Source organism: Neofelis nebulosa, chromosome 3, assembly GCF_028018385.1.
Source record: "Neofelis nebulosa isolate mNeoNeb1 chromosome 3, mNeoNeb1.pri, whole genome shotgun sequence".
Taxonomy (NCBI): Eukaryota; Metazoa; Chordata; class Mammalia; order Carnivora; family Felidae; genus Neofelis; species Neofelis nebulosa.
The window spans coordinates 124625993-124651828 of record NC_080784.1 but is presented as its reverse complement, the minus strand read 5'-3'; the positions used below and the strand labels follow the sequence as shown (position 1 = coordinate 124651828).

Genomic DNA, 25836 nt, shown 5'->3' with positions numbered 1-25836 from the left:
AAAGGGGAGACTCAGATATTCCAGTCACTCAGGCTGCTCTAGAGTGTGGCAGGGAGCATTTGTCCTGCACTGTACTCATGCCCACCTGTCCACCTACAATTTCCCCTGGAATCCAGAAACACAGAAAGAGGGTAGCCTGGACAGGGCTAGATGAGGGCAAAGGGACAGGACACGATAATACAGATATATCTTGTCCTGAATCCTAGTTCCACAACCTACTATCTGTGTGATCTTGGACAAGTTACCAAACCCAAGTCTCAATTTCCACATCAGTGAAATGGTATCTCACATCCTCAGGATGAAGGAAATAATTCAAATAAATCCAAACACTATGCTAAGAGCTTGGCACAAAAGAAGAAGCCAGTGAATGTTTACCACTTTCCTCATTATCATCACTATTATATGACACCACAAGGAAGCGATCTGATGCTTTAGAAGCACATAGGAGAGGCATCTAACCCAATTGCACTGGAGTGGAATCTGTTTTGCTCTGGTACTTACTTTACCTGACCCCCCTCCCCTGCCCTTTTTTAAATGTTTATTTTATTTTTGAGAGAGAGCATGCAAGCAGGGGAGGGTCAGAGAGATAGGGAGAGAGAATTCCAAGCAGGCTCCACACTGACAGCAGCAAGCCTAACCTGGGACTCAAACTCACGAACTGTAAGATCATGACCTGAGCCAAAGTCAGACACTCAACTAAGAAGCCCAGGTGACCCTGTGCCTGACCCTTTCTAAGGAAAGCCATACCATATCTGATGATCATGCCTAATGGAGGTGGCAGTAACTGACTTGCCAATCAGATCTTCTTTATTGGGCAATGGGAAATCACCTAAAGGCACTCAGAGTAAAGGCGGAAGAGAGAAGCCATGAGTAAGCAAAAGCCAGGAGTAGGCAGAAGCCATGAGTGGGTGGAAGCTAAGAGTACACAGAAGTGGTGCAGCGGAGAAAAGAGCAGCGAGAAGTGTGAGTCAACAGTGGTGAGCACACGGAGCAGTCAGCAGCCATGCCGCCATGATGGCGGCACCCTGAACCAGGGAAAGCAGGCTTCTGCTGTCAAGGAGCCAGATGGGTGCCCTGGTGGTCAAAAATTCACCACTCCTGAGTGATCTTCCAGCTACTTAACAATGTCGTACTCCCTGTGGGATCGCGTCATCCGGTGGTTTGATGAACACGTATATCTCAGTAAGAATGTGAAAAATCAGCCCACCTTCCCTCTGCTCTCCTTCCTCCTCATCAGCACCTCATTCATTCAGCTACCTCTGGAATTTAAGCAGCTTCTCACCAGGGTTCTGCAATAAAGGAATATGCTCTGAGGATAACGATTTCTTCTTGGAAAAGGTTTCTATGCACGTGCAGAAATGAAAAGGCAAACAAAGCTCCAGAAGGGTTTCAAACCAATAAACCTCAAGAGCGTCTGTGGTTTTTTTCCACCACCAGCTCAGAGAGTCCTCTGTGTACCACCTGGCAAGCTTCAGTTTCTTCTCTCACAACCCACACAGAAAAGAAATGCAAAAATAGCATTAATAAGCCCCTAAGGTCTGGGACTCTTCTGCTTTGGCATATACAAGCACATTCCTTCCGACTGCTGGATGAGAAACAAAGAGACAGTCACATGGAATGTGCACCCACAGCCTGGCCAGATGGACCCCTTTGAGATTTATGAGACTGGGTCCTGATTCACCTACCCCTCCAGAAACCAGACCCTACTGGGGTGGAACTGGCAGCAGTTCTAGAGTAAAAAGGAGAGAAGAATTTCCCTACTTGAGAAAGGAGGTGGGATAGGACATTCTAAAGAAGATGAGGTACCGGGGGAGGGGTGGTCCTGAAGAGCAGGAGGTGCAGCTTTAAACAACAGCCACAGGAAGACCCAGCTGAAACCAAAGGCCGCAGGGAGACCTGCTCCTTAAACATTCACCAGAGATCCCCCCAGATATTAGACAGGAAAGCCACTCTGCAAACCCCCCAACGTCCATTTGTCTAAAGAACTGCAGCAGAGTCCAGAGACAGAACTCAAAGGCGAAGAGACAAGAGCTCACTGGGGCCTGAGCGGTCTGGGGAGACATAAGGTTGTGGGGGCAGCGGAACTCGGGGTCTGGCCAACAGATGCAGGGTTAAAGGAAGACCAGCCGCATTAAAGGCATGCAGTTTCCCTTTTTTTTCTTGTCAAAGGTCATCGACGAGATTTAAGGATCCCTTCTTACAGATAAAAAATGGCCATGACCTGCTTTGGGAGAAGAGGAGGAGGAGAGGCCATCACCTTCCAGGTCTCCATCAAATCCTGCAGCCAGGCAGCTGGGGGGGCAGCCAGCTGTACCAAGTCCTATCCATTAGTGCCACTCACAGGCCAGAAATGCTCCCCCGGCCTGAGGGGCTGCCTCTCTGAACATGGAAACAAAGCTTTTTCAGAAATCCAGCATGTTCCCAGGCCACTGCCCAGATATTTTCACATGCATGTTCTGATGATGGAATACGTACCCAGAAACAGCCCTAAGTATAAAGTTTAAACTGAAATATGTAACAGAGGCTCTGATCACGGTGACCCCAAAACTAAAGTGAAAAAGACGAAAGCAAAGTCTAGCCTAGTGGCAAGTAATCACTGTATTCGAGGGCTCCAGAGATACAACTCAGTTATTGAGTAAAGACCTTCCTGGGGATCACCTGAGAGGCGACAAGTACTGCGTTTGTCAGGGGTAGTCCGAGTGAAGGCATAGTGACACCCCCAGGAGCGAGTCTAGAGGGGAGACAGGGAAGTAGTGTGTTGGACAGAAGTATCTGCAGTGGGTATTATGGGAACACAACGGGGAGGGGCAGGTGATGTCAGCAAGTGTAGAGACAAAGTGACAGGGTCTGGCTCACCGAAGGGTCTACGTGCGAGTGGAACAGGTGGTGAGAGGAGACTAACAGGTCGGTGGGGTGAGCAGAGGGAGGCCCAGGTCATTTGTGCACTTAGAAAGCTCACTCCTTGGGCAGCACGTGGGTGTTAAGGAGGCAGCTGGTAGGCTCTGTGGGGATCTGCACTACTGAGCACACTGTGTGCCCGGCATGAGGCTCCCTGGATTACTTCACCCTCACAATAAAGCTAGGCAGGACCAGTGTCCATGGCAAGAAACAGACTCAGAGACGGAGTAACCTGCCAGCCCATCCAATTAAGAAAGTGGTAGGGCAGGGTGCGGAGCTCAGGCTAACAGACCCCAGAGCAGTCTGTCTGCCTACGGCCTTGATGCTCTACCGTCTGAGAAAAGCATGCAGCAATGAGCAAGAAGATTCTTACTTTCAACGCGACGTCGTACACCTGTTTCTAAAATTTTAAGAAAAAGATGTAACGTGATATTAGAATGACGTTTTTACCCTAGACTTCCCTAATCACTATCTGAAGACCAACATGAATAGGAGACAAAGACCCGCCCCCCCCATCCCCCACACACCCCACAGGCAAAGAAGAACTTTCTCTTGCACACCCCACAGAAATCAAGTGGATATAAAGTGGCTTAAGGGAGAAGAGAGTGAGAAATTCCCGCTTCTCTAGAGAAAGTGGTTACTGTGCTGGGCAACACCACTCCCCAGCAGCTTGCTTTTTACCTTAAATCTAGTGAGGAGTTTCAAGGGGACCACTGGGAGGGGCGGGGTGGGGGGCGGTGTGTGCTCTGAGACACAGTGATTAGGATCAGACTGCCCAGGAAGAAGCCTGTGGGCTTGGCTCTGACTCCCGCCCTGGAAATCTAGAGAGAGAGGAAGGCTTAGGGCAGGCCAGTGCTGTTCTGGTGGCATTGGCCTCACCCCCAGATGAGTGTGTCCAGGGAGAGGCAGCTTGGGGTGAGAACAGGAAACCTGGGGTGAGAACAGGAAACCTCAAAAGGCAGAGTGCAGAGGAGCACTGGTTGAGGAAGATGGCCAGGTCTGAGCAGGGGAACCAGGCAGCCGCCAAGAATAGAGAAATCCACCAAACTCAAGGGAACCACTAGACAGAGGGACTCAGCAGGGAAGCCTCAAAAAGACCAAGATATCATCCCCTTCACCATCTGCCAGGTCCCAAGAGCAAAGCTCCACTCCCACTTCAGCTCTGGCAGGAAGTGGGCAGAGGAGCATCTGGTGAGCTGGGGAAGGGTGACAACAGGAAGCAGGGGGCAAAGGCCTCACCCTGCTCTCCTCCTTCAGGGGCCCAAGGCAGATGGGGCTGGGAGAGCAAGAACGTTGTAACACAGAGTTAGGTTCGGAGATTTGATTACCATCCAGCCCATCCGGGCTTGGACTTGTGCCTCAAGAACAGAGTAGAGCTATGATATCTGAGAGTGAACTCCAAAGTCACAGGATTGTTGACCCACCTGAATTTTCATTCCTGAGAAATCCCTCTGAAAAAGAGTTTACACAGATACACAAAAAGAAAACAGGTGTCAATATATTTCATGTGTTTGTTGAACATGCTGGTGACAACACATCAGCTCACATGCTAACTTTCCAGGTACTGAGAAAGAGCTGTTTGGTTTTCAGATTTTTGGCTACAACAGAGAACTTGAGAGGATTTCTTGGATAACACAGAGAGAGGCAGACAAACTTACTACGTTTCAGTCAATAAAATGCTATCTCCAAAGAAGTATTTTCAGCATCTCAGAAATGTCTCCTTAAAGTAGTTTTGAAGCCAAAGCAGGCATTTTTCTGTTCCAGTTAGCTGGGGAACCACCTACACCTACTGCCTCCCTCTGGCTATGGAAACTTGACCGCCACTGCTATGAACTGCCTGAATCACTGAATCTCCTGGTCTCAGATTTTCCTTCCCAGGAAAATGGAGGCAGTTTTTCCAAGGTGAGTCTCGGAAAACAATCATGTCAATGACTATGACATGAAATAACTGGGAGGTTCTAAAGGGAGACTTACAGTGAGACAGTGGTCAGGGGAAAGCCTCCAGGAAAAAGAACCCTTCTTGTCTATCCCGCAGGAAAGCGAGAGAGAAAAGCAGTCCAGGCCTGAGATATTCTAATTCCCATTCCCCTACTAGGTCAGGACTGCCACCAACTTTCCCTCCAGGATGCTTGCTGCAGAGCCCAGGCAGGTTAGTGCAATGGAGGGAGAGGGAGGACGGGGTGGGGGTGGGGGTGGGGGGGCGGCGCAGACTTCCAGTGTAACCTCTCTGGGCCTCAGTTTACCCACCTCTGAAAGCTCTCAAAGTTTAACCCTAGGGATCCACAGGTCATGGAAGTGAAAACAAAACCCCTTCATGAAGAGCTGCTTTGTCCGGTGCAGTCTTTACAGTATGTAAGGGTCCTCTGAGTGTTCTCATTCATTTGCTCACCAATACGTTCTGGGCACATGTGGTTTATGTAGGAGGCACGCAGCCAGAATGGAGCATTAAAAGGGCAAAGAAGACAGGCTCCTGCCCGCAAGAGGTTTTCAGATCCCACGAGCCCAGGCTGCACCCTCTGCCCGGCTGGCCAGCGCCTGTGCTGGGGGGACACAGGCAGCCACGGGGGCCTTGACTGAAGGCTAGGGATAGACACTCTTCCTGCTCCAAGAAGCTGAGTCTCTGCCTGGCCCTCGACAACTCTGCTGCAGTGTCCCCTTTGCGACCACTAGTGATGTATCCCTCCACCTCTCGCCCCCACCTGAACACTAAGTGAGAGGCACACACAGGAAGCAAAATGGAAAAGGAAAGGTACCCCTCATTTTTCCACGAAACGGGGCAATCATATATAGATTCCTATTTTCATGCCAGAAATGAACGTTTATTTTCTTTCCCGACATCTAGAATTAATGGATTTATTGTTTGTAACACTGTACCATTATCAAATCAGACAGAACCATATGTAATTCTACTTGCTTTTATGCTGTAAGACCCGTCAACACTACATGCTTATGAGAGATCTGGGGCAACTTCAGACTTGCGTAACTGAACCCTACTGGTGTTACGATTTAAAAGAATGCTTGCTTCGTTCATTTGCTCATTCATTCTTTTATAAGCAATATTCTTTGAACACCAGCTATATGCCAGTCAATGTTCTAGGTATTGGAGTGAAGCAGGAAACAAAAGTCTTTGCCCTCACAAAGCTGCTTTTTTAGTGGAGTGTGTGATCAACACACTTGCTGGCATGAAAGTGGTAAAACCTATAAAAATAGGTAGGAGAAAAATCCAGGGAAGAGGGAGAGTAGCTACTCTAAATAGGTCAGGAAGGCTTGTGGACAGAGATCAGAAAGTAAGGAACATGCCAAAGTGGAACTCTCGGGGACAGCATACCAGGTAGGGGAGAGCAAGTGCAAAGGCCCTGGCTGGGGTGGCGGAGTTATGTTTGAGATTTTGGAGAAACAGCAATATGGTCAGTGGGGGCTACAGCGCAGCAGGGAAGGTCCCAGAAGTAAGGGGGGCACCATATACGGCTCAGAGAGTGATGATATGCTCATTGGAAGGTTTGGAGCAAAGAAGTGATAGGATCTGACTTACATTTTTTTTAAATTAAGTACAGTTGACATAAAATATTAATTTCAGGTATACAACATAGTGATTCATCATCTACATACATTATGAAATAATCACCAAAACAGTCTAGTTACCATCTGTCATCATACAAAGTTATTACAATATTACTCACAATATTCCCTATGTTCTACTTTTCATTCCTGTAACTTATTTTACAGTTGGAAGTCTGTGCATCTTACTCCCCTTCACCTATTTCACTTATTCTCTAACTTCTCTCCACGCCCCACCCCCCACCTCTAACCACCAGTTTGTTCTATGTATTTGGGAGTCTATTTTATTTTTTTAGGTTCCACACATAAGTGAAACCATATGGTATTTGTCTTTCTCTCTCTGACTTACTTCAGTTAACATGATACCCTCTAGGTTCATCCATGTCACAAATGGTGAGATTTCATTTTCTTTTTTTTACAGTTGAGTAATGTTCCATTATATATAGACATACCACAAATCTTCTTTATCCTATCATCTATCAATGGACACCTAGGTCTAGCTTCCATATTCTTGATATTGTAAATAATGTTGCAATGAACATAGGGGCATATATATCTTTTTAAATTAGTGTTTCTGTTTTCTTGGGATAAATACCCAGAAGTAGAATTGCTAGGTCATCTAGTATTTCTATTTTTTATTTGTTGAGGAAACTTCATAGGTGTTTTCCACAGTGGCTGCATCAATTTACATTCCCAACAACAAGGCACGAGGGTTCCCTTTTCTCTACATCCTCACCAACACTTGTTATTTCTTGTCTTTTTGATACTAGCCATTCTATATTATATTTTAAAAGGATCACTCTGGATGCTTCATGGAGATGGACCTGGGATAGGAGTAGGGAGACAAGAGTAGAGGCAGGGAAATAACTGTGGGTGTGGTAGCAGCTTAGATCAGGGTATAAAAGTGGAGGTGGAAAGAAGACATGAGATTCTCCATATATTCTCCAAGTAGAGCCAACAGTGTTTGCTAATGGACTGAATGTGGTATGAGAAGAAAAGAAGGAAGAGTGTGAAGAATCACCCAAGCAAGTAGAAAGAGAAAGTTGTCATTTATTGCAATTGGGAAGAGCAGATTTGGGAAGGGGAATCAAGAGTGGTGTTTTGGATTAAGTTTCAGAAGCCACTGGACATTTAAGTGGAGATGTTGGGTAAGCTATTGGCTATACAAGTCTGGAGTTCAGATGACATCCAGATCAGAGATCTAACTTTGGCAATCATCAGTGACAGATGGTGTTTGAAGTCCCGCACTTGGAGGAGATCTCCTAGAGCCTGAGTGAAGATAGAGAAAGAGGTCTTGGGACCGAGCCTGGGGCACTCCAAAATTTAGAGGTCAGAGAGGTGAGCCAGAATTAGCAAAGTATGAGAAAGCATTGCCTATGAAGTAGAAAAACTGAAGTGTGGGATATCTTGGAAGCCAAGTAAGAAAACCATTTCTAGAAGGGGGAAATGATAAACCATGCCTTAGTACTTGCTTTACTGACAGGGTTTATGAATTCCTGGGTGAGAAAATAATGTGCTCCAGGACCCAGTATGGGTCCAGTAAGAAAGTACTAGGTTCAACTAAGTCCCTAGGCTGGTTAATCAGAGATAAAGCGAAGGATATAGTCTATCTACAAAAACAAGAAACAGAAAAACAGCCTGATGTAATGACAAGTAGATGGATTAGAAATTGCTTGACTGATGATGCCCAAGGGCACATATAAGTGAATGAATGTCAATCCCAAAGGAAATTTCCAGTAACATGTCATTGGGTTCTGTCTTGGCCTGCTCAACATAGAAGTGGCTTTTATCAGTGATAAGTAAACTTGACTGCAATCAGAACAATCTAGGAGGCTTGTGAAAATAGAGCACCCCAGTGTCTACCCCAGACCTACTAAATCAGAATTTCCCTCAGATGGCACTGGGGGGCAAGGACCTAAAGGAAAGCCTGAGTTAGAAGAAAGAATTGAGGGAGAAGCTTGATCCAAATGTACAGCTAAAACCAACATCAATGGAATAGGGAATGTGCTGGATGACAGCTGGGTAAATGTATTTGATTCTGAAAATCAGCCAGACGTGAGGTGAACAGGGTGAACTTAGCTGGATCTGAGACCAACTTGGGACTCCCAGTGATCAACAGCAGGATCTCAAACTGCACTGACAACAGATGAGAAAAGGGACATAATCCAGCCACACCTCCTATGGCCCCTAAAGCACCTTCTCAATGGTACAGAGGACACACTAGAGAGAGGTCAGGGGATCACAACCAAGATGGTGAAGGGACTCCTCACCCACAAAAAGACGCAGATATTTAGCTTGAAACGCATAAGGAACCAGGCCTCCACCTTGAATGCCTTAAGGGCCAACAGGTAGAAGGACTTGCTCTGTGGGATCCAACAGGGTAGATCCATAATCAAGGAGTAAAAACTAGTAAGACATGATTCGACTTTTGTAGAAGGAAGGTCTTTCCAACAGTAAAAGTAACCCAAAGAGACAGAAGTGGTGAGTATTTTGGCACAGAAATTGCTAAACTTATATACACCCCAAATTAGCATATATTACAATGTTCTACATTGTATAGTAGTGTGTGTGTGTGTGTGTGTGTGTGTGTGTGTGTATCTTTCCTAGACTGTAAATTCTCTGAGGAGTTATATCCTGAGTCCAGTACGAACCCAATCCCGTGCTATGTGCTCAATAAATGCTATCTGAAAAAGTAAGTTGATTATGGCTGGATGCTGCCAAGCCTACTATAGAGGTGATTCATGCTACATAATTGTTAATGTTCCTTCTAAACAGCAGATTCTATGATTTCTGAAAACCTGCACATAAACCAGCTTCCCCTGGAGACACAGTTATCCTTTGCACAGTCAATTTGGAATTCAGATAAAATGGATTATTTCATTATCATGTCTAATATTCAATGGTAATATTAGCCCTAGGTTTAAGGCTCAGCCTGGTATTATGTATGCACAAGGGGGTAATAATTTTTGTCACTAAAAATGTGTAAAAATGTGTAAAGCCTTGTCTGTTAAAGAAATCTCATCCTTCCAGTGGAAATCTGGTCCTTCTAGCTGGGACCGACCCAGTGTGGAGATTTACCAATTCTACATCCCTACTGGGGGGAGCTCACTGATTCATGGGCTGGTGTTTTCAGCCCAGCAGGTGCATGCTACCCACCACCCTTGGCCAACTGTGGTTCACCTCAAAATTTCATCCCATCAGAGGTGAGAAGTTAACCCAAGGTGTTTTGACAGAGGAGCTTTCGCAGTCACCAAGGTGATCAATGCAGATCATATCTTCCTTAAGAGACCCCCAAACAAAACCAATTCTTTGCTCCATAGATCAAAGCCTGAACTCTCCTAAAATTTGAGGCAGCTTCCAACACCACCATTCTGCTCCTCCCCATGCTATAGTCATGCGTCCAAGGGAGGCAGCCCTATATACAAGGAGCATTTACTTTATACCAGGCACTTCTTGGCGACCATCTCATTTAGTCCTCAAAACAAGCCTATGAGGTGGTTACTGTCCTCAATGCACACATGAGGAAAGGACATCTCAGAGAAGTTAACACAGTTGCCCAAAGTCACACCGATGGTAAATGGAGAAGCCAGTATTTGAACTCTGGTCTGTTTAGTCTCAAAGCTGTGCTCTTATTCCACATAGGAACCAGAGCAATCTTAAAACAAAAGCCAGACACTTAAAAAAGAAAAAAGAAAAAAGAAGAAAAAAAAAAAGCCAAATCAGGACACTCCCTTATCAAACTTCAGAATGCTCTGGTGACTTCCTCTCATCCAAACTTCTACAGGACCCTGCCTGCTCTAACCTCTCTGCCTGCCCCTCTTGCCACATCTTCTTCTTGTCCTTGCTCTCTCCCTTCCAGTCCTACTGACCTCCTTCTTGTTCCCTGGAACCCCAAGTCCCTGACTCAGGACCACCACACCTGCTATTCGCTCTGCCTGGAATGCTATTCCCCCAGTACCCTGCAGACCCTGCCCACTTCCTTCGGGTCTCTGCTCCAATGCCACCTCCACAGGGACACCATTCCCAACCATCCTTTTCTAAAAGACACCCCTTCTCTCACCACTCTCTAACGATACCTTAGGTTTCTCGATAGCACTCACCAGGACTTGAACAAAGGCGGGTTTGGGCGGGGGAGGAGTAAAATGGGAATGGAGTCAGTGGGAGGGGGTTGTGGGAAGACAGGGTCAGAGGGAGGGGGTTGTGGGGACAGGAAGCTCAGCAGGAGGGGCAGCTTGGTAGTGTGGCCTGGCGACCACCCATTGAATCACGTTGGGTTCCACGGCCTCATGTTAGGGGTGCTCTGATGGTGGCAGTGCAGGGGCCTGCTTAGTGCTCACCCTGAATCCAGTGTCCTCAGGTAACCCAGAAGTGGGGGTGTGAAGGCTAAGGGGAAGAACAGAGCCTGCAGACCACCATGGGCAAGACTGAAGCCCTACCTGTCCCTCCTTCCTGCTGGTTCACTTCCCCCCAGGTGGGTTTCTTCCCTATGTGCCCCCTTCCAACCCCACTGTACCTTCTTTGAGACCTTGATTTATTGTTCACCCCTCTTCTCGAATTTACTCCTTGGAAAATATACTTCCCCAGAGTCTGTCCGTGTCAGGCACAATTCAAGACGGTGAGGACATGTCATGAAAGGTCTAATGACAGGAGACAGGAAAGGATGAAGTGAGACAGACAGAATGTCACATGGACATGGGTGTGGGGAAACAGGTCCATAGTAGGGAGGCTGGTGGTCAGGTAGGTTCCACAGGAAGGTGATTTGAGCCGGACTTGGATCAGAGCTTGGTGACAGCTAGGCAAAGAGCACTCGGGGTCCCATGAAACTCCTGAGGGGACAGTGTCTACATCAGGGCCAGTGAAGGCAGAGGCACAGATGCCATCAGGCAACAAAAAGGCCTCAGTGCTGGGGCAAGGGCCCAACAGGGATTGTATCAACTCTATGTTTTGCAGCCAGCTATGGAAAATCAGCTGGCTGGAGTAGAGAAGTGAAATTATCTGACATACATCTTCAAGAAGTCCCTTGAGGAATTAAGGAGACCAGTATGGGTCCATTGCAGTTCGAGAGACCTTGGTGGTCAGCATCGGGGTAGGTAGCACCCAAGGTGGTAGGAAGAGGTCCTCAGCTAGTTAACTGCTTATTGTCAGGGCCCCACAAGAATGCAAGCTCCACAGCGCAGGGACTGCACGTCATTCACTGCTGTGTCCCCACGCCCAGGGGCCAGACATGTGGCCGAAGTTCACTAGAGAGGGTTGCTATGAGTCCTTTACCCTCTGCTACCTCCATTTATTCCCAGCTGGCGAAGTTCTGCTACATAGTAGCTGGCTGGCTGGCTGGCCAAGTAACTTCAGCTCTCCAGAGAAACTTTCCATTCACTGGTAGTGGCTTTGACAAAGAAGGGACTGCTATTTCAACCCTACCCAAAGGCTGCGTCACTCCCTTGCTCTGATATTTGTGTGACACTGCCAGCTTTAGAATTTTGTCATTTTATCAGAGAAGAGACATTTGGGGTAACTGATGAAACAAAAAGGTAATTATATTTCACAAAGTGGAAAAAAAAACCTTCCAAATTACCAATGGTCTGTTTATTGCTACAATAGACAATTAGTTCATTTAATGCCTTCCAACATCTTTTCAAATCAGATAGAAATGGACTCTTATTAAAGGAGAGTTATAAAAAGCTGTGTTATCTGGCATTAACCAATCAGAAGACTTCAAAAGTAACATTTCTGAGATTCCACCAATACAAACCTACAAGCCTACAAGGGGACCAGGCAGAAGACATGTATTCAACATAAAAGTTTCTAGAGAGAAAATGTCTGTTCTGGGAACTTAATTTGTCTCCCTTCATCACTGGCCTGCCTCAGAATGTTGCTGGAAGGTGGTTCACTTTCTGTAAAACATTTTACATTCTGTATAAGTAGTCTGCAAATAAACAAAGGATGGTTCACTTTCAAAACTCAGAATATGAGTTTTATTTGATGAGTTCTATCTGAACATTTTTTTTTTCCTTTTTTTACTTATAGAAATTCCTACTGGCATCCGAGGGGCTTTTGATGGCTGGACTTTCTTAGTTTTTCCTCTCCTAATACACAGAACATCTCACAGAAACTCTTGGCTTCAGGCCGTGGTCAAGCTCAAAGGATGAAATACCAAAGAGATAACAGACTGGTCTTCTGGGAAAACTTAAGCTAAACTCTGTTTACAAGCTTTCACTGATCCATACACTCCCTCACTCTCACAAGGTGGGTGATAAAACGCTGCCAACGATTTCACTTCCAAAGAAGGAAGAAAAAAAGCTCACGTTAATTTCTGAATTCCAGTGCTTGGCCTCAGTAGAATTTGTAAAGAAACAATTAAAAGGTGCTGATGGGAAGTAAGGCAGAGGAGTGGACACAGAGAGGTCGGGTCATGAGAGTGTTGCTTAGAGCATAAACTGCCGAGAACATTGTATCTTCACCGTAGCCTACAATATGCCACTCTGTACTTCCAGATATTTCCTTTTACTATGTTGTATTTAAATTTCGAACATTACTAAATACTTTCAATCAGCAGACAAGTATTCACATTCTTATTAACGTTAAGTTTATCTGATATTCAAACATGAATTTTATCCAGCTTCCTTCATACAACATGCTAATAACAGCTTATTACATAATGCTCACACTAAAAAGAAAACCCATCTTTTACGGCTTGAGTAATCTTCCAAAGGGTTAAAAGAGAAAGAGAGAAGGCTGCAGGTGGTTTAGTGGTATTTATAAGCATTACTGAAATTCTTGTGCCAGAGTGAGGAAACGTTCCACAAGAACGCACATCTCCTGCTAACTGATGTTATGCACATGTATTGTTACTTTTGTAATTATTTTGATAAGATGACTGATTTAGCCTTCATTTCTGAAGAGCCTTTGAAATATGACACTATCTTTTAAGAACACTTTCTTTCATTAAAGAACCACGTTTCTTTATACTCTGCAGCTGTCAAAGAGGAAAGGAGACAACATGTAAGGCAAAGTGCAGCCTCTAACAGCCAATATGTGTGCATTTTCATGATATTCAACTTACTTTTTCATTCCACGCCCACAGTCCAATTCCAAGAAATGCTATTCCCAAAAACTGAAAGAAAGAAAGAAAGAAAGAAAGAAAGTGTTAAGTATAAGGGTAGATGCCATGTTTTTACTAATACAAATAAATATAAATAAAGTTTTCAACCAATTCTTTTATCACCTTACCTGGCTGAGAAATAGCCTTGCCTAAAATCTGAGTAATAGCCTTTTATGGGAAAAGAAACACCATAATCACCTTCATTAAAGCTGTTACAGCATTAAGAAGGCTTGGGTAAAGAAAATGTGGTATACATTTGCAATGGAATATCATTCAACCTTAGACAGGAAGGAAATCTCGTCATTTGCAACAACCTGGAGGGCACCATGCAAAATAAAATAAGCCAGACAGAAAAGATAAATACCACACAATATCACTTACACGTGGAATCTAAATAAAGAAGTTGAGAGGTGCCTGGGTGGCTCAGTTGGTTAAGTATCTGACTGTTGACTGCGGCTCACGTCATGACCTCACGGTTAGTGGGACTGAGCCCTGCATGAGGCTCTATGCTGACAGCAGGGAGCCTGCTAGGATTCTCTCTCCCCCTCTCCCACTTGCACTTGCTTGCACACTCTCTCTAAATAAATAAATAAAACATTAAGAATAATAATTATAAATAAATAAGTTGAACCCATAGAAACAGTAAAAATGTAGTGGCCAAGGGTGTAGTAAAGGGTGTAAGTTGTAAGGTAAATAAGGTCTGAGGATCTAACATAAGCATGGTGACTGTAGTCGGTAACACTGTAACAACCTTGCTGAACCTTGCTAAGAAAATGGAAATGATGTCCCACACACAGGAAGGTAACTACATGAGGTGATGGAAGTGTTAACTCAAGGCTAGGGAATTCTTTCACAACGTACACTGAATCATCACATTGTACTCTTTAAATATCTTATAATTTTATTTGTCAATTATATCTCAAAGTGGGGAAAAAACTTCTAAAACATTTTTAAAAGACAGGGTGGGGACATGTCGGTGCTTAGAACTCACTGAAATTATGAAGAATAATAATTAGGCAGAACCTTGAGCAAAATCAGAGTCATTAATAATGTTTAATGCTGCCTTTTAGGGTAGGAGAGGAAACAGTACCCACCCCCGTACACCCAAGCCAAATGTTCACTAAAAAAATGGATGACCAGGGACATGAACGTGGAAGAGCTGGCGACTCTGTCTAAGCCATCATGCCGTCAGAAATGGGCCAGGTCCCGGAGGGCAGGCAGAAGCCCAGGATGCCCCTCAACATACTCTTCACCACGTCTTCAAAAAGTAACAAGAATCCTACCAAGTTCAATGTGACCCAAAGTCCTGGATGCTGCCATTTTTCAGAAAGTTAAATGATTTACGTTGCAGTTGAGAGGCCTTCCACAACTTGGCCTGCTCTCAACTCTGTGCCATACGTTCACATGCACCGTGAAGCACAAACCACACACCCCCAGCGCTGCCCGCCAGGGAGGGAGGGGGAGCAAATAGTAACAGAGGGATTTTCCATTTTAGTTAGTTGTCACTGTATTCCCTCTGCTCTAAGATACACATTCTCCCCCCCCACATTTTAACATGTCTAAAATTGGGACAGATCTTGAAATCAGTGGCATCCCAGTTTTTTCCCCTCTTGATTTTACCTAACTAAAGTAGGTCTTTTTTTTTTTTAATTAATCAAATTAAAATTTTTTTTCATGTTTTCATTATTTATTTTTGAGAGAGAGACAGAGCATGAGTGGGGGGAGGGGCAGAGAAAGGGAGACACAGAATCTGAAGCTGCTCCAGGCTCTGAGCTGTCAGCACAGAGCCCGACGTGACGTGGGGCTCGAACTCACGAACTGTGAGATCATGACCTGATCCGAAGTCGGATGCTTAACCAATTGAGCCACCCAGGCACCCCAGCAGCATGTCTTGTAATCAGGGTGTCACATGTTTGAGGACACATTGTACAGGGCTGTCTGCCCACTAAGAGCTCAGCAGTCAGAACTGGGTGTAACGGAGCATGAGGGAAAACACATCTTATTCCTCATCTTCATTATCAATAGCAACTCTGAGTGAATTTCCTTCCCAAACGCTGAAGTGAAAAGAGAGTGGGCAGGTTAATGAGCAGTTTCAATCGGATGACAGCAGCACACTCTGTTTATTTTACTAACATCTTGATTAAGTTAAATGTCAGGAAAGCTGTCCACCGAGAGGGTGTGCAGAGAAGACAAGAGTGAGTGAGGGTGGTTATTCTTTGCAGTTTGGGGGAAAACTGAGAGCTGTCCACCTGGCGAGGTCATCATTCGCAGCAGGGAAGCGTGGGGGTTGCTGACGCTTTGAGGGCATCGGCTAATGGATCCAAGAGGGGCTGGGGGAAAACAGAAGGAGCAGAGGGGAAACGCAGGACTGAAAAAACAGACGGCTGACTGCCCTGAAAATCTGGTTGTGTTTTTAGAAGAACTTCCCAAATCTCCCGCCAATTATCTGATTCTGCAGTGAGACAGCATGTAATACCTTCTGAGCCTCCATGCGCAAAAGCTTCAGCAAGTCCTTGATTTGGCAAAAACTGAGGACCCCTTTCTTTTGTTCTTATAGGTTTGAAAAGGGTTTAGAAAGAGCTGTTGTTCTGAACCTCCCAAAAGAAAACTAAGGTCCCCTCTATGGCCCTGGTTGGAGTGCTATGTCGCTTTATGTTTTTGATGGAAAACAACAAATGTACCAGTCCCCGAAATGACTCAAAGATACCCGGGACTCTGTAGTACAAAAATAAAGCAATTCAGCACGTTACTTTCCTATTTATAGGTCCTAGGCACAACAGGGTAACAAGTGATGACTGCATACACAGCATCCCATCAGACCTAGAAATCAAAAAGTGCTTGACTTCACACCTATTGATGTGAAACTTGTCCCGGTGAAATGCCTGCCCTACACTAAAGCTCTTCATGGACAAATGTTCAATCATCTTCCTGATGTGGCATTTAATCACAGTTACTGTAAGCAACGGGTGGGATGTCGTGGCAGAGAACACCATGGTCAGCCGTTCCTCTGGGGTGGACATGTTACTGCTAAGGGCCCTGCTAATCACTAACATTCATTTCTTCTTACTTGCCAGGCACTGTGCTTACTGCTTTGTATGTCGTGTCTCTTTAAGCTTCACAGCAATTTTATTTTGGAATGGGCACTGTTACTAACCCCCTTTTAAGAGAAATATGGGGCTTACAGAGTTGCATTTGCTTAGAAGCACACAGCTTGAACCAAGAGGAGATTAACACCAATGTAGTATATGTTCTTACCAGTCCTGATAAATTCCCATTTTCCTCCCTGGGACAGGAAGTAGAGGCCCTTGGGTTAGAATTACATGTGAGATGAGGAGGACATCGTATACTCTGCCCCCAGCAAGCAAACGGGAGTTGAAGAGGTAAAACCATGAGAACATGGCCTTCACATAAGAACTGGCCATAGAACAGAAATTCCCGTGCTGGTGTCAGCAACGGGAATGATCTAGAACAGAGAAACTCAGTGGCGGGTCAACATTCTCCTCTTTGCATGAAGTTCTCCTCTTGCACTTTGAAAACCCATTTTCCCTCCCGGATCATAGAAACAGACTGGAAACCAATGATCTTCCACAAAGAAGAGAGAGAGAGAACTCAGAATTTAAAGAAGACTCACAGCTTCCTTTACAATCCTGCTCTAATACTTTCTGCTCTGACTTTCCAAACAAGGTTTAAGAATTTTCAGAAAAAGAAAACCCAACAAACAGAAAACCACTGAATGTGAGGTCAAGGAAAGCACTCACTACCTAAGCAAAGCAGCATGGGGCCGGGGCCTCAACTGCACATACCTTCAGCACTACATCACTAGCAAACGTCCTCCCAATTACTCTCGGCCCATGTGTTTTGTTTTAAAATCAAGTTGCTCCAGCTTCAAATAATTAAACAGAAGAGAGCCAGAAAACAGAGACAGGCACGCAGCGCTGGAGGCACGCTGAGTTTCCCCTTTCCCACCTCCAGAAGGAAAGTCGACCGTAAACCACCAAACCGACCTCATTCCGAAGCCTAGGGGCCAACTTCCAGGGAATTCAAGTCAACTCTTTATTCCTTTGAAAGAGAAAAAACAACAACAACAACAACAACAACAACAACAACAACAACAGATCTGAGGCCTCTCCCCCTGTGGCAACGAATGCAAACGGGCAATACTAATGTTTGACCACCCAATTTTTGACGTGTTTAAAGTAAGTTACGATCATTTTGCCAACAGTTGTTAACTGGCAAAGTATGAACGAGGTACTGTGTTTTATATGAATTCCTGAAGACAGCACTGCCTAAAATATAGCCACTAGCTACTGAGCTTTAGAAATGTGACTAGTGCATGCTGAGGTACACTAATACGTTGGATTTTAAAAGACTTAATATAAATGAAAGGAATTAGTCATCCTACTATTTTTAATTTTTTAATGTTTGTTTATTTTTGAGAGAGAGAGAATGACAGAGTGTGCGCAGGGGAGGGGCAGAGAGAAAGGGAGGCACAGAATCCGAACCAGGCTCCAGGCTCCGAGCTGTCAGCACAGAGCCCGACGCGGGGCTCAAACCCACAAACCGCAAGATCATGACCTGAGCCAAAGTTGTACGCTTAACTGACTGAGCCACCCAGGTGCCCCAGTTGTCATTCTATTATTGATAACATGCTGAAATTATAAACTTTGGATATACCGGGTTAAACAGATTTTTAAAATTGATTTCACCCGTTTCATTTTCCTTTTATAAATACAGTACCTGGAACATTTAAATTATATATGTGGCTTGCACTACATTACTGTTGGACAATGCTGGTCTAAAGTATCCCAAGTCAATCCCATACAGGAGATAGGGACATTATCCCCCTTTTATAGATAGGGAGACTTAGAAACTTTAAGGTGGGTTGCTCAGGAGATCTGACTCCTCAGTCCAAGCTCAAAACTATTTTAGTGCTTTCCTGAAACTCTTGTTCTAAGATGCAAAATCGGCCCTTTAGTTTCTAGGCATTCAGGGCAATGTTGTTCCTGACTGGGGTTGAGAATGGCACTAGGTGCACACAGAGTGGCATGTGGGTGGAAGCTGGCTGGGGTTGGCAGAATATAAACCAGCCGGGTTGACCCCAGAAAAGGCTAGAGAGGAAAATGGCCCTAGTATGTGAGTAGGGGAACTGGGTGTCTGTGCCAGGAGGGACAGCTGCCCCCTTTGGGGGCTATGAACAGAAGATCTCTCTCCATCTGTTGCTTCAGTTCTTGCTGAGCCTTCCACAACGTGGAAGTGGAACAGTGCCCTGTTCTAACTGGTATAAAAATAGACAATTTAAGAAGCCACTCATCTGTCCACCTACCATCTTCAAATATTCTTGAGTTCTATGTACTAGATACTACTTTTCTCTTGTGATAAATATACAATCCCTGCCCCCAGCGAGCATACAGTCCAGTAAGCGAGATAGATTTTAATCAAATAAAGCATAAAAGACAAAATTGTCCTTGATGGTGCTTTAAAGGGAAGAAAATAAGGCCAATACAGACAAAAGAGGGAGATCTGACCCTGAGAGCAGTCCAGGCAGGTTTCCCTAAATAAGGCATGTAGGACCTGGGGTCTAAAAGATGAGATATTAACCGGCAAAGAAAGGAAATAAAGTTTCAGGCAGAGGGAAGAGAGTGTGCAAAGGCCCTGTGGTGAGAGGAACACAGCAAGTAAAAAGGTCTACAAGGTGACTGGTGTGACTAGTGTGTGGACAATGGGGGTTGGGGGAAGTGGCAGGTTTGAAATTAGAGATGTGAGTGTCCACCAGCCCATGCAGGGCCCTATAAGGTACATTAAGGAGTTCAGTCATTAAGCTAAGAGCGACAGGAAGCCTTCCAAGGGCCATCTGTGTGTAGTGGGCTGGGGTGGGGCAAGGGCACAGGACTTTATCATATTTGGGCTTCATAAAAATGATAATCTGGGCTGCAGAAAAGAAAGACCAGGGTTGACACACAAGGACTGGAAAGAGGCAGGTTTAGTCACATAGACAAGACCTGGCTGTGACCCGGATGGAAATGTGGTGAAGAAAAAGATGAATTGAGACTATTTAGAAGTAAAACTAACATTTTCAGTGATGACTCCATATGGTGAAGGGGGGGCAGGGGTGAAGGAGAGAGAGGAGGGGTTATAGATAATTCCTATGTTTCTAGGATCTTCTGCATGGAGACTACAGCTCTTCAAAATTCATCTTATGTCCTCTCTGACAGAAATAAATCTCAGGTGCCAATTTCATAACTAGCTTAAGATCTAGTGGCATTTCTGAAGGACAGCTTTCTTTTATGGTATTTTGGCTGCTATCTGAATTCTCTTTGAAGCATATTTCAGCTTGTACACTTAAAAAATAAGTTAATTGAAATCTATATACATGTCTCCCCTCCCCTCCCCACTAAGTGTTTTATTCGTAAAAGGAAGCAATTATGTACAGGTGTACATTAAAGGTCACGGACAACCCTTAAGTGGACATTTTCAATCCTCTTTGTTTAAAAAAATGACAATTACGTCAATGGCATCTGCCCAGCATCCTGTGAACAGGCTCAAAATAATAATGCAGCAAGGTAAACACAATAGAGGAAAAGAAAGATCAGGTCAGTCTTCTCACCTAAACTAGAGCCTCAAAAATATTATCCTAAATAACAATGGAAGGAACTCTTTTCCCGTCAACATTCTGATGAAGTTTAAAAAAAAATTTTAAGCTCTGCCTAAATAAACAGGAGAGATTCATTGAAAATATTTGGCACAGAAGAGAGGAAAGAGTGCCAATGGCGGCGGCGGGGGGGCGGGGGGGAGGAATGTATTTTCCTTAAATTATAACACAGGTACTTTTTATTTGATGTTTTCTGACACTTTAGGGCAGGTGGGGTGGAGCATTCCACACAAGGGTGTTAACAAAATGCATATTGTCTTTCTAGAGCAGGGGCTGATTTTAGGAATAAAAAGCCTCTGGGCATAATTCTTGCCATGTCAAAGGCGTAAGCATGGGCTGGTAGAAAATTCAATACACAGAACGTCAATCCTAATTTTGCCACTGGGTCCCCACGTACCAGCTGGTACATTCAAACTGTCCGGAACACTCATGATAAGATGGCATGACAGATAAAGCTCAAACTCATAAACAGGACATTCCCCATCTAAGCTGGAGTCGACCTCTCTCACTTCACTTGGCCCTACCGACCTCCATGTTGTCTGAACACACATAGCCTGCTGAACCCCACCTCCAGTGCTCCGTGGTTCTGTGATCTTGACAAAGGCTCTTCCTTCACCCAAAATATATTTACTGGGCATCTCCTATCAGCCAGGCAGTGCTCTGGGGGTTCTGGAAAAATTAGGAAACCAAACAGACAAAAGTGCCTGCTCTTATAGGGTTGACATTCTAGTTGGGGCGTACAGGGAGGGAAAGGCAATAAAAAACATAAATGAACAGATTACATAGAATTTAAAAAAAAATTTTTTTTAACGTTTTATTTATTTTTGAGACAGGGAGAGACAGAGCATGAACAGGGGAGGGTCAGAGAGAGGGAGACACAGAATCTGAAACAGGCTCCAGGCTCTGAGCTGTCAGCACAGAGCCCGACGTGGGGCTCGAACTCATGGACCATTGTAAGGGTTAAATTGTAGTGTAGGGCTAATGCTTAGCTTGAAAAATAACAGCTTTGTGTTGACACTGAAGGTTAAGAGATAACAGCCTTGCCTTGCTCTGGTAAACTACTGCCTCATACCCTTGTAAATTAGGCTTCACCAATTAAGGAAACAAAAGTTCAAAGAAAAGAGCATCAGAGGCAGGGTCAAGGAGATCCACTGGTTGCAACTTAGAGGCAGAAAGTGTAAAGTAAACACCTCATTAGGCAACTGTTTCTAACTCATCTGGAACCTGTTTCTTTGTTCTGTTCCCAGGTGATGATAAAACGATGTGATCGGTTATAAAAACTCTGTACCCCGGCTGTTCGGGGCCGCACTCTTATCAAGAGTGTTGGTCCTGATCGGTCGGCCTTGCCTCTCATTGTAATAAACTTTGTTGTGACTGTCACTGGTGCCCGTAGCATTCTGTTTCAGGAGTCGTGTGGATGCAACACCATGAGATCATGACCCGAGCCGAAGTCGGCCGCTTAACCGACTGAGCCACCCAGGCACCCCTAGAATTTTAAAAGGTAAGAAGAACTGCAGGAAAGCAGGGAGAGCAGCATAACCAGACTGAAATGTGTCTTAAGGTGGAAGGAGATATTGCAATATTAAAACAGAGAGGCCAAGGCAAGTCTCCATTAAGAAAGCTACACATAGGGGCACCTGGGTGGCTCACCTGATTAAGCATTTGACTCTTGGTTTCAGCTCAGGTCATGATCTCACAGTTCCTGAGATGGAGCCTTGTGTTGGGCTCCGTGCTGTTAGTGCGGATTCTCTCTCGCTATCTCTCTGCCCCGCCCCACCCCCCACCGGCTCTCGCTCACTCTTTCTCTCAAAATGAATAAACAACTAAAAGAAAGCTACCCATAAGCAAAAACATGAAGCTGATGGAGTTGGCTGGCAGATATGGGGGGAACAGTGTTGCAGGCAAAGGAGCAGCCTGGCTGGGCCCTATGACAAAGGTAACAGGAGCCAGGTGGGGTTATGACTGCGATCTTCTCAGGGACAGAAAGAATCACTGGAGGGCGATTCCCATGGTTCTCATTTGTCTAACAGAGGCAACAAGGCACCCAAGGAATTGCACAAAATGACTGTAGGGGTCCATGTGCTCATGTGAGACTGGGTGGCATACCAAGAGCCCATCATGGCACCGGTTCAGTCAGCACTTTGTGAGTATCAGCACCCTCCCCTTCCTCCTGCGTTTCCCGGCCTGCCTCCTCTGCCCAGACGTATAGCGGCTCCAGATGAAGCCCTGCCTCCTCCTCTGAGGAGAAAACCTCCTCATTCACAGTGATCAGAAGCCTCTCTCTTCTGAACTTCAGTCTCACCACATGGACCCCTATTTGACATTCACACACACACAGGGTTGTAAAGGGGTGACATAATCAGGGACCAGCAACGGAAGTGATGCAGCTGTGTTAACCAGAGAGCATGTGCCTGGTTAAGGGGGCAGCAGCACCTGCCTTCCAATTAATCGTCTCCCTCCCCTGATACCGGCCGGAAGATTCTTCCAGGATCAGTGTATAGGAGTGTCACATGCATTTAAAAGAAACCAATAAACTCTAGTCAGAATACCAAGATCATGTTTAATTTAAAATCTTTTCTATTTATTTTAGCAATCTGAATTAGGAATTTGGGGTCTGATTGGACCCATAATTTTAAAACCTACTTATTTTGAAATCCCACATTAAATTAAGTTTCTTCCCATAGGGCTCCTTGATGCATCTTCCCTCTCCCTAATTTTATCACTCCTTGCTTTTGGGTTTTGGTTTCATTATACCCATTTTAAGTTTACTTATTTATTTGAGACAGACAGACACAGCACAAGCAGGGGAGGAGCAGAGAAAGAGGGAGACACAGAATCCCAAGCAGGCTCCACACTGTCAGCACAGAGTCCAATGTGGGGCTTGAACTCATGAACCATAAGATCATGACTTGAGAGTAGGATGCTTAACCAACTGACACACCCAGGTGGCCCTCATACACCCATTTTTAAAAAGAGAATCCTTTTGGAAGAATGTGAGATATAAATTATAACCAATATTGAGGTTGGGGTAGCTTCTCAAGCTACACCCTCCCTTTTTGAAAACTGGCTCCCACCCACAAAGGTGGGCCCTTGCAGCCATGTTTGTGAAGGAGGATTCACTCCCACTCTACCCTCTTTAGACTGAGGAGTTGACCAAGGTGGGACATGTGGCTCAGAAAGAGCCATTCCATCAAAGACTAGGCTGAGACAGTCTCTCTTCCCCAGGAACGGGGTACTGGACACAATGGGTTTTGTCAGCCTCAGTGTCTCTGATGCTAGAACAGACTGGGGTGCAGACTGGGAGAAAGCAACACATGTAGAAAGCAGAAGAGAGACTGAGAGTAACTTCCATTCCTGACCACTCTCTGCTCTTTATCCCCAGGACCCTTGGCTGCACTTCCCAACTGTGAGTCCTAAGTAATGCCCTGGGTCCTCCTGGTACCTCTCCTCTCTCCCTTCTTAGTTCAAGCAACTTTGGGGGCTTTCTGTTACTTGCAACCAGGAGAGTCCTAAGACAATAAATAAGAGACCAGCTTAATTCCCTTCATGCTTAATGCTGTGACAAGCTCCCTGCTAAAAATTAAGTGTGTGGCACAGGCATGAGCGTGATGGTGCTCTAGAGACTAATCAAGACCTGGCAGAGGGGGTCTTTCCTTTCCAAATAACTGAGTAGAAGCTCTAGTGGTTCTGGACTACGGGGCAAAGCTTTTGCCACTTGGTGTGAGGAGGAATACATGATTCAGCCGCACAACCACCTAAGGGAAAGAGCTGCCCTCTGCTTGCTTGTTGACTTTTGGAAGCAGAAGGATACAGTTAGAGCACAAGAAATGATCCCAAAGCAATTACCACAGCAGAGCCTGAAAAAAAAGGTAAGACAGAGCAGAAGAGGAGCCTCTTCCGTGGTTCCTGTATCCTCTCCTTCTGTTTTCCCAGAAAGGACAGAAAGGCTCTCTCTGCCTCTGAACTTGTACCACACCAAGAGAAGGCCAAAGCACCCCTCTGAAGACATGTCTACAATCCAGGGACAATCTTGTTCGGAAATTCCTTTGTTAAAGTTTGGAATGGAATATCTTGGCAAGAACTAGTAATGTGAGATGGGAAGGGAGAGAAAAGGGGGTTATGCAGGCAATAAAACCTATATCCTTCTTGGAAATTACGCAGGCAAGGCAGGCACATAGCAAGGAACGTGAGGGATTAAGCTGTGCAATTCTGGATGGAGACACGGAGGGTGCAAATTTACAGCCCACTAATCTTTGTCTCCGTAAAAGCAAGGCATACACCGCCTGGGCTATTCCATCTGTAACTCTCTGATTAGATAAAACCAAGGCTAAGAACAGACCAGAGAGATGTTCCGAAGGCTGAGGAGGACGGAGGGATAACTCAAGTATTTTAAACCATAGGCACGAGAAGTAAGTTATCTACAGACAAACATCAGCCTTCATGGGAATAAGCTCCTGCTGTTTGCATTAAACAGCCAAGCGGTGCAGCTCCAGCTAATGGCAGCTTTGAAAGTTTAATACTCTCAGGTGCACACTGTTTGGTGTTGAAACATCTTCAGGTTTTAAAAAACATCTTGGGCAAGATTTAAAGGTTAATGCAAATGAAAATTAAAATAGGATTACTCTTTTTTAAAGCACAAGTAGGATTACATAATTCAATTCACTTACTAAGTATCTTCAATATATACTGGGCACACTGCTAGATGCCAGCGACAGAAAGGTGAAAAATACAACCAATGATCTCTTTTCTTAAAAAGCTAACTGTCGAGGGGTGGTGGATGGGGAAGAAAGGAGTGAAACCACAACACGCACAGGGAACAGGGAACAGAGCCTTCCCAGAAACACGTTGCCATAGAAACACAGAGGCCAGGCTAGGGGATCACTGCGGGGTCAGAGGAAGCTCCCTAGGAAGTGACACTTGAACTGTGTTTAGAGGAAAGGAGTGGGGGAGACCATCTCCTGCAGAGAAGGCAGTTTGTGCAGAAGGACCAAGCCTGGAAGAGCACATCCCTCAGGAGTGGGCAAGTGCTTCTGGGGCTGAAGCAGAGACCGTCAGGCCCGTGCCCAGCAAGCAATGCTCCTCCTCCAGGTGTGGGTCCTGCTGCTCCAGCAGCACCCAGGAACTTGCTAGAAATATAATTCTCAGGTGGCCCCAGACCTACCACATCAGGCACTCTGGGGATAGGGCCCACCAAGCCCTGTTTTAACAAGCCCTCCAGGTGACTGGGATACATGGTAAAGTTTGAGAGCCTTTGGGCTGGAGGTTGCTAAGCAGAGGCCTAATCACTACAGGCTGTGTCTTGGGGAACCAAGGCATCCCCAAGCTATGTGAAGCCAACCAAGGTTTTAGCAAAAACAGTGACAGGATCAGATTGCATTTTAGCAAACTCATTCCCGTACAGCACAGAGGATGAACTAGAGGGAGGTGAGACAGGGAGCCAGATCGGGAGGCTACCATGGTAATCCTGGTGACAAGGACACCAGCCCCAAAAGGCAGAGGCAGTGACAAGAGGATGAAGATGGAAGAGGTTAAGGAAAATACTCTGTGAGACATCGTGACAGAAGCAGAGCATGTAACGTTAAGACCATGCTTCCTTGAACCAGAATGCCTGGGCTTGAAACCTAAATACATG

General features: G+C 45.3%; 1 protein-coding gene across 4 annotated transcripts in view; it reads right to left on the bottom strand.

Annotated features, from left to right (window-relative positions):
* TSPAN5 (tetraspanin 5) overlaps nt 1-25836 on the bottom strand; it is a 177370-nt gene that overhangs the window by 20396 nt on the left and 131138 nt on the right. For 2 of the 4 annotated variants that reach the window (XM_058721850.1, XM_058721847.1), the window contains exon 2: nt 13517-13567. The exons of 1 other annotated variant lie outside the window; for it this stretch is intronic. In XM_058721850.1, coding sequence (XP_058577833.1) covers nt 13517-13567 — 51 coding nt within the window. Of the gene's footprint in view, nt 1-1207; nt 1265-13516; nt 13568-25836 lie in introns of those variants that run through there. One more of the 4 variants, XM_058721849.1, reaches the window with a different exon arrangement.